Here is a 9963-nt window from a genome sequence, read left to right on the forward strand (position 1 = left end):
GTATGTTAAAGTTGTGAAAGAGGTCTTAAATGTACTACTGTTTATGTTGGTGAATTTCAAGTTACTGTCTGCCTAATCTTATATATATATATATATATATATATATATATATATATATATATATATATATATATATATAGACATTTCTTTTTGATAAAGATGTGTACTAGAGTATTTTTGTAGTTTTGTAAAATGTTTGTATTTTTAAATAAAATATGGATTTTGATGCTATTTATACATTTGCTTTAAAATGTTTGCAGATTTTATAGTATGGTTTATTAGAATAATCAGAACAATACATTCTTGTTAACAGACTACATTTATAAATGGTATTGTTTTGCTTTTTTACTCTTATTATTTTACACATTGAGAAAGGAGTCAATATCTTGTATAATTTTAGTAAAATCTCTGAAAGTCAGCATATGTAATAACCACGCTTGTAATTTGCCCCAATCATTTTGTTAACACTATGCATGGTCATTGCTGTGGGAGGCAGTTCTATGCTACATGCTGTGAGAGTACAGGAAGCTTGGGGATTAAACAGAAAGGGTGCAAAAGGTATTGTACACTGAAATACCTTGCCACAGGTTATCACTGTCCACTATGGCCAATAGTGAGCACAGTGCTTCCCTAATATACAATAATAAACCAAGACAGGACCCGTATAAGCTACTGAGAGCACATCATTTAAGCAGTCTACATATCAATGAAATGGATTTCTGGAGCTCATAATTTAAACATTTTAACTCCACCCACGACTATATAACAGCAGCACCTTGTTCTCTGGAATGCAGCTACAGAAGGAATCGTTCACCACTTCAAAACAACCAAACAAATATACAAACAATTCAGTATTTTAGAGCTACCTTTGTCTACCTCCAATAGTCAAATATAAACTACACTACAACCTCACTCCCAATCCATTATTTGAAACATACAAGGGTAAGATCATCATTACTACAGAATACACTGCTTAATATTGTATTGGGTGGAGATAAATTTAATCTGTGGAATTACTCTCCAAAAGAAAATACCAATATGCCAACCTTTCCTTTCATTTAAAAATAATTCATATTTTCTACAGTCTATTATGGGGACAGTTTGAGTATGACAAGTTAATTCTGTACAGAAAAAAAAACAATGAATTCTTTGAAATGGCTTAAAAAAAAAAAAAAAAAAAAACACATAACATTAAGGGCGGCAGCCAACAAATGATTCGTTATATTTCACAAACTTCTCTGATTTTATGGATTTCCTCTTACATTCCTGTTTGAAGATTGGTGAATGTAAAAATTCAGTATCAGTGAATTTGTCCCCTCTGCGCAGTTTCCTATAAAATAAAATAAATATAGTTCAAGTTAGGATTAGTAAGGGGTTCTGTAAATATATACATAAAAAAGTCAATGAACCACTAAAGCAAAAAGCCCCTGATCTTAGTGATGATGCCTTTTAATTCTGGGATGGCAAGCCTGCTCTTCTGAAGATACTTACGCATTTAGAGTGGGTTCCTTGTAGGACACAGCAAGTGTGCATCTGCGCTTCCGAACAGGTGTGGCAGGCTTTACAGTCTTGCTGTTTAGGGGAGTGCTGAGTATCTTAAATTCTTTTTCACAGAAAGCAGAGGTAGTATTTGTGAAATCACAAAGGCTGGTTGGCAAAGAAAGGGCTTCACCTGCTGAAGAAAAGTTAATTGGAAAACGACATGGCACATTCCATCCAAGAGAAAATACTTCAGTGCAAGCTTACAATAGGATCTGGTCACTTTTCACTAGCCATTTGTTTTTACACTATTAAAAGCAAAATATGCAGCTTGCTGTTGCTCACTGGCAAGACAACATGGTCCTCTCTACTGTGCTGAATTAGTGTCTCCTGTGCATAACAAGCAAATTTAGAATTTGAGCAGGTATGAATTTTATTGGAACATGACAATGTCTTCTCACTGGAATGTTCAAGAGGTCAAAGGAAGATGTGAGAAACTTGATAATCATATGTAAACATGTACATGTAATTACTCCATCATCGTGGGCATACCAAAAGCTCCCCACACCATTAAATATGTAAACTAAAGCACTGCTTGAAATGAAAAAAAAATATGCAGCTTTTTATAGTCATCGTACTCTACAAATATCAGAATTCTTACCTGGACATTTTTCAGTCTCTTCAGTTCCATATATAGGTTTCTCTGTTTTTTGGCGTACATCCATAGAAAAGTTCACATCACGGCAGCAATCAGCTTTCATTTTGGGAGCTTGGGTTGCTGTAATCTTTAGCTTTTTGTGTCCTTTATCTGTTATAAAAAACACAGAAAATGGGATCAATTTCTTTTGATATTATTTAACGAGCCAAATGGGTTAATCTGCCTTAAGATAAGAGCCATGTAATAATAATAATAATAATAATAATAATAATAATAATAATAATAATAATAATAATAATAATAATAACTGAATGTGATATTTTTTTCCTCCACAAGAATGCAGTGTTGTGCAAAAAGTAATTTTCTCCAAAAATTAAAAATGACCCTGCGGGTTCCAAAAGAAAAGATGATCATACAAAACATGCTTTTTTTTAAAATTAGACAGATAGAAAGAATTAGAAAGAAAGCATACACATCCAACTGTCCAGTACTTTAAACTACAGCAGGTTTTGTTTTTAAAAAAAATGCATAAACAAGATATTATAGGGCAACATTAACCCAACAATAATGCAGTTGTATAAACTACATTATATGAATCTTGAGATCTTTGTCCTGTGTTTTTGACATGTCACAGAGAGACCAACACAAACATACCGACAGAAGATATTACTTCATTTGACCCAGCATCTATGTTTTCTTTTCCAGACCTCTGCCAGGACTGCACAATAGAGCTCCTTTTGGACCTGGGCCTTCTGGGAGGAATTTCTGCTTTCTCTGTGAGGTGGCTTGAATCTTGCCTGTTCTTCCTTCCCTTTCTGCTGCCAGGTTCGTAGACGCTGCAGTCTAAATCCTCTGAGGAACTGCTCTCAGAGTCACTCCTCTCTTCAGAAGCCCAGCCAGGGTCAGCCTCACTCACTGCAGTATCTTCCTCATCCTCCTTAGGCTTGTTACTGGGCCGGAAAGGTGTTGTGTGAATGACCTCCTCACAATTGAAGTCATAGGCATCATTTGATCCAATTGATACATTTATTTGGTCATTGGGCAGATTCTTAGGTTTAGTTTGAGTTCTATCTCTACTTTTAGACCTGGCTCTGGGTTGTTTAGTATCCCATGGCTTTTTCAAAAGAATTCTACTATCAGCTTTGTCTTTTCTGCCTCTTCCAGTCTTGGGATCTTGTTTTTCCTTGGATACAGAGACCTTGCCATGAAGCTCAGGTGTTGAATGTTTGGCATCACGTGGCTCAATGGATAACAGTTCCAGATCAAAGTCTTCCTGTAACATTGTCTCCTTGGCTTCATTCTCTCTTTCTGGAGTTCTCGTTTCATGGTTAACATTAACTTTTTCTTCTACACTGGCTCCTGAGGTTTTTCCTTCACAAGCTTTTCCAATTACAGGAGCAACTTCATGAAGTGTCTCATCTACACTCTCTCTAACGGCAGACGCATCTCTTCGACAGTCAGGCCCTCGTCGCCTGGACGTCACGTTTCTTAACAGAAGCGCACCCTTTACACTCCTATCATTACTCTCAGCACAATGTACATCATTGGACATTTCTGTAAAATAAAAACACATATCAAAATTTCATCAGATCAAATTGTTTTATAATACTAGTTATCATAAGCAAGCAGGTCCCTTTATTATACCCCACCCCCCCCCACCCCGTACAGTTACATTTTGCCCACAAGTTTTAGCCATATATAGTTTTTGTAAAATAGTTTTGAACAACATGCTAACAATAATAATTTGCATTTTAATACTGACTTTAAACATGGGCTTTGGTTGATCTTACCTCTATTTGCAGGACAATGACTTTGTAATCCATCTGTGGGACTTTTTGGATCAGTGGAATCAGTTACAGTAACCCACCTGGGAAGACACACAGAAAGTAAAATTCACCACATTATTACACATTATCTTTCTTAAAAAAAACAAAAAACAAAAACAAACAGTTAAAAATTATAAATCATCTAAACTTTAGCAGGTACCTACAGAATTTATAACACAATGTGATCTTACGTTGCTTAATGGTATAGTTACACATCTTTTGTATTTCAGATGTTTCAGCAGCAAGACAAAGCTGTCAATCAATAAGCACCATGCAATTTTACAAAGACGAGTGCATCATATCCAGTTAAAGTTTATTATACTGAAAAATACATTAAAATAGCCATAGATCATCTTATTACAAGTATATTAGATTTAATGATTCAAGTCTTGTACAAAGTGATTTTGTTCTACTACAACTTTGGCCTAAACTTAATGTTTGGTTTCGTCACAAATGTATCTGATTTACTGAAAGGGACAAAAAATATTTCTACAAAACTCACCTAAGCAGAGGCTTTGACGAAGGAGAATTGTGCAATTCCTTGTCAGTTTGGGTTGTGTCAGGTTTAGGACCGCTCTAAAACAGTCAAAGGGTTAGTTGTATTATTAAAATAGTTTACATTTACTGAATGCTTTTCTTTCAGAACATATTCCCACATTAAGACTCTTTCAGAAATGCATACAATTGAATGAATAAATAAATAAATAAATATATATATATATATATATATATATATATATATATATATATATATATATATATATATATATATATATATATATATATATATATATATATATACACAATACACACACATAATATATATATGTACACACACACACACACACAATCACATATATAACAGTACCAGTCAAAGGTTTGAGTACACCTGCTTGAAACCAGGTTTTTCATGATTATCTATGCTTTTAACTGTATAAACTTGTCTATAAACACTTAATATTTCATTATATGATACGTGTATTTACATAAGCTGATAATCATAAGTGAATTGCATTCAAAAATGTAATTTTTAAATGAAAATGTAAATCTTGTCAATTTCAATGAAATGGTCACCCAAAGCAAGGGGATTTCAGTCTGAACCCAAGTCAGTTAAAAGTCTGAAATGTGTATAACAGTGTTAGAACACTGGCCTAAGTATAAAAGTGTCTTTGATAGATGTTCTCTGAGTTAACTAGCATGTAATTACTTTAGGAAATGAAGGTCAATCTTTAAGACAAATCGCAAGAACTTTGCAAGTGTCTGGAACTGCTGTGGCCAAGACCAAACGATTTGAAGAAACTGGCACTCATGAGGACCGAACAAAGTCAGGCAAGCCAAGGGTGACCTCAGAATCAGAGAACAAGTTCATTCCAGTCACAAGTCTGCAAAACTGACAATTAACTGCCCCTGAAATACAAGCTCAGCTAAATTGCAAGAACTATCTGGCGAAGAAGGAAAGTGAAGGACAACTCAATATAATGACCTGGCCTGCCAAGTCTCCAGACCTCAATCCCATAGAACTTGTATGGGACGAACTAGACAGAAGAGTCAAAGCAAAGCTACCCACAAGTGCCCTACATCTCTGGGAATTGCTGCAGAAGAGCTGGGAAGACATGTCAGGTGATTTCCTGCTGAAACTTGATAACCGAATGCCTCGTGTTTGTGACGCTTATTAAGGCAAAGGGTGGCTATTTTGAGGAATCCAAGGTTTAGAGACAATTTTTAATTTTCTTGAACATTGCTTTGATACTCCTTATGTTTTGTTTTGTATATTGTAACATGTGTTTTCATTTTCAAGTATTTACAGAAACGTATACGACGTAAAACATTGTCAATTATGAAAAAAAAAACGAGTTTCCAGCAAGTGTACTCAAACTTTTGACTGGCACTGTATGTGTGTGTGTGTGTATATATATATATATATATATATATATATATATATATATATATATATATATATACACACACACACACACACACACACACACACACACACACACACACTCCGAGTGTACAAAACATTAGAAACACCTTCCTAATATTTAGTTGCACCCCCTTTTTGCCCTCAGAATAGCCTCAATTCGTCAGAGCATGGACTCTACAAGGTGTCAAAAGCATTCCACAGGAATGCTGGCCCATGTTGACTCCAATACTTCCCACAGTTGTGTCAAGTTGGCTGGTAGTGGATCTCTTCTCCGAATAGCTTGTTCCATCTCATCCCACAGATGCTCAATTGGATTGAGATCTGGTGACTGGACAGGACACTGCAGTAAGCTGAATTCACAGTCATGTTCGTGGAACCATTCCTGGACAATCCTAACCTTGTGGCACGAGGCATTATCCTGCTGAAAAAATCAATTTGCAGATGGATACACTTCTGCCATGAAGGGATACACCTGATTGGCAATGATTTTCAGATATCCTGTGACATTCAAACGTTGCTCCACTTTTATCAAGGGACCCAATGTGTGCCATGAAAACACACCATCACACCACCACCACCAGCCTGCAATGTTGACATACGGCATGATGGTTTTCTCCATACCCTAGTGATCCCATCAGTGTAAAACAGCAGGAACCGGGACTCATCAGACCTGGCAATGTTTTTCCAATTCTCCAGTGCCCAGTGTTTTCGTTCCTTAGCCCACTGCAACCAGAGTTTCTTGTGTTTTGCTGAAAAAAGTGGAACTCTGTTAGGTCATCGGCTACCATACCCCATTTGTGTCAAGGTACTGCAAGTTGTGCATTCTTTTATGGATCTTTCGGCACCAACGTTGTACTGGACTGTCAGTTGACTAACTGTAGCCCGTCTGTTGCTCTGCACAATTCGTGTCAGCCTCCTTTGGCCTCGTTCATCAATGAGCCGTTTTCGACCACTGGCCTGCCGTTGGCTGGATGTTCTTTGGGTGGTGGACTATCTTTGATACACATAGGAAACTACTGAACATGAAAAACCCAACAACGTTGCAGTTCTTGACACACTCAAACCGGCGCGCCTGGCACCTACTACCATACCCTGTTCATCTTTTGTCTTGCCCATTTACCCTCTGAATGGCACACATACATAATCCATGTCTCAATTGTGTCAAGGCTTAAGAATACATCTTTAACCTGTCCCCCCTTCATCTACACTGATTGAAGTGGATTTAACAGGTTACATCAATAAGGGATCATAGCTTTCACCTGGATTCACCTTGTCAGTCTATTTCATGGAAAGAGCAGGTGTTCCTAATGTTTTGTACACTCAGTGTATATCAAATGTTCATGCACTATTTAGTTGTTATTAAATGTAACCTTACTGTAAAGTAGTTATTCAAGTTTTAACTGCTTTACATTAAGGTTACAAAAATGTAGAAGCTGTGCGTATAATACCTGTACACTGTCCAGAGCTTCTTGAGCTTTGAGTTTTCTTTTCAACATCAGTATGTGAAATATCATAGCCTGCTGCTCCTTCTTCATATGCAATATGAGATCTTGAGCTTGTCTCACTTTTTCTTTCTCTGTTTGCACAGCCAACGCCAATGCCTTATTGTTAGTCTGAACTTTCAGCATGAATGAAGAGGTATCTGGGGGAGAAGTGTGTCTTATTGTACAGGATAGCTCATTTGACATTTACTCATCAACTTAGTGTTAATGTTCTACAGCCATTGTCAACTGACAGAATTTTAGCTTGAATTAAAAAAAAAAAAAGCACTTGGGTCTGTCACAGACAAAAAGTATTGTCACCCTATGACTATTACTATACCTAATTCAAGATAACAGATTAAGCATTTAGTAAATGTTAACCACTTTTTGATAAAACAAAAAGCAAAATACAGACTGTCTAGTAATTCAACAAATAGTCCAATCTTCATATATTTATATCTTTAAAAAAATCATTTAAAGTATTTTGTGTGGCCTCCTTTTGTGTTTATTACAGCTTTCAGGCATTTATGATCATTCTTAATTAGTATGTTACATCTTGTTGGTAAAATCTGAGCCCATTCTTTCTTGTTAGATCTGGTGATTGCAAAGGCCATTCAAGAGCTTTTATCTTCATTTTCTTCAAGAATTCCAGAGTTGACTTAGCTGTATGCTTTCAAACCACCTCCATGTTTAACTGTAGGCACCAAACATACTGTGGTCTATTTTTAGCAAAAGTTTTATTTTAGTCTTATTGGACCAGACACTTTCGTTGCAGAATGCTTCAGATTCCTGCTGATAATTCTTTGCAAATTTGAAACTGCTTGTTTTATGAATTTTCTTTAAAAGTGATTTGCAATGAGCGCTACATGTATACAGCTCTTCTGTGTTCAGATGTTTTTGTACAGTTCTTATGCCTGATGCTTCTAAATCTTTCTTTAAGTCCTTGGCTGTTAATCTTCTATCTGCTGTACTCGTAATGTTCTTTGGTTGTCCACTTCTTTCAAGCGTTTCAGCTGGATTTGTTGTGTGGTACTTCTTGATTATTGCTCCGATTGTGGATTTTGGAATTCCATATTTCTTTGATACTGCTCTGTAGCCATTTCCTTTGTTGTAGTTTGTCTATCAAATGTGAATCCAACTCACTTGTCTTGACCATCATCTGCTGTGTTTCCAAAATGTTAATCTCTAACAGATGCTGGAAATAATTACCTCTTTCTGGCTATTGACTTGATAATGTCTTTCAATCAATTAATAAATGTAATTAGTTATACTGCATTTGTACACACACCATAAATGTGTCACTACTTGAAATTATTTAAGTGCTTTTATCCTTTTTTTTTTTTAATAACGATGTTTGTCATATTAATTAGTTGGCTAATGTTCACTAAATGCTTGTATTGAACATGTTTTCTTCAATTACATTACATTAAGTGGCGTGCCAATATAAATATCCGAATTCTGACAGTATCAGACATCGGCATCAGTTATTTAAAGCTATCATGAAAAATTAATTCCATTGAAACACTGACTATTTTTTAATGTACTGAAATATTAAGAACATGCACCATTAGATCTGTATATTAAAATAACTTCTTATTACTCGCTTGCTCTAAAGTTTTATTGACTTAAGAAAACAAATGTAATGAATATAGCAGTACAGAAAGGTGTCTTACTTATGATCTGGGTTTTAAGCATGGCTGCTATTGCTTTTTTCCCCGTGGTAGCGCTGGCCAGTCGCTTGTTTCTTTTCTCCTTCATCTTCTCCTTGATGTCCGCCAGGCTCTCCTGGAAGGACTTCTTCTCCACCCTCTCTCGGACCATGGCTGCTTAACTTTACAGGCATTCATTTAAAGGACATTTTCCAAATCACTTCAGCACACAATTCAACTAGAGTTTATTTGAAACAATATACTGAACATTTAAAAAATGAATGTGACAGCTATTCTGTTACACCACACGGCTAAACCCGATCACGCTGACCCGATCGCCCACCCTCAGGTATGGCAAGCAAGTGTACATTTTTAAGTACTAAACGCTAAATGCAAACTGCAATACCTCACAGTACAGATGATGAAATTGATATACGTGAAAAATATAAACAGTATGGGACAATGCATATATAACTTAGCTAAACCCCTACAACTATGCCGTCTAAAAATAGATTAACACAATTCAGAAAACTGAACATTGACTGAAAAAAGCCATCTTGACGAAAAAAAGATAAGTTATGTACTTAATTGGGAGGAAAAACATTGGTATCAATTCCTACCTGTGAAAATACTATTATTCTTCTCGTTTCTGATCGCTCTTAATTACTCCTTTATTAAAAATCCCCAATGTATTTTCTCTGTCCAGTAGCGGTTTAAAACACAACAGCGAAGCATCACTACGTTTCACAACACCGCTTTTACGTTTCAATTCGAATCCCGTGTTCTGGGCTATGATTGGTTTTACAGAACGAGAACCGGCATGACTAATAAATTCGTCACCATCAGCGCCACGCCCAACCCCGAGTAAATATCGTATCTGTGAAAAAAGGAGTCGCGGTGCGGTGTGGGAAACAGGAAGACTAGAGACTGGGGGCTATTGCGTAAG

The 9963-nt window shown here is 36.1% G+C and overlaps 1 protein-coding gene across 2 annotated transcripts; it reads right to left on the reverse strand.

Annotated features, from left to right (window-relative positions):
* Nucleotides 1–236: 236 nt before the first annotated feature.
* On the reverse strand, nucleotides 237–9780 carry LOC121313658 (shugoshin 1-like). Of its 2 annotated transcripts, none has more exons than XM_041246421.1 (9): nucleotides 9638–9780; nucleotides 9042–9199; nucleotides 7336–7529; nucleotides 4466–4539; nucleotides 3928–4004; nucleotides 2792–3691; nucleotides 2141–2287; nucleotides 1492–1672; nucleotides 237–1330 (listed from the first exon to the last, which is right to left on the reverse strand). In XM_041246421.1, the coding sequence occupies exons 2-9, from the start codon at nucleotides 9187–9189 to the stop codon at nucleotides 1192–1194; spliced, it is 1860 nt and encodes a 619-aa protein (XP_041102355.1). In that variant the 5' UTR covers nucleotides 9190–9199; nucleotides 9638–9780; the 3' UTR covers nucleotides 237–1191. The 2 variants fall into 2 exon arrangements, with proteins under 2 accessions (XP_041102355.1, XP_041102354.1); XM_041246420.1 differs by having other exon boundaries at nucleotides 1492–1675.
* Nucleotides 9781–9963: the final 183 nt, after the last annotated feature.

The sequence above is a fragment of the Polyodon spathula genome, chromosome 3 (assembly GCF_017654505.1).
Source record: "Polyodon spathula isolate WHYD16114869_AA chromosome 3, ASM1765450v1, whole genome shotgun sequence".
Taxonomy (NCBI): Eukaryota; Metazoa; Chordata; class Actinopteri; order Acipenseriformes; family Polyodontidae; genus Polyodon; species Polyodon spathula.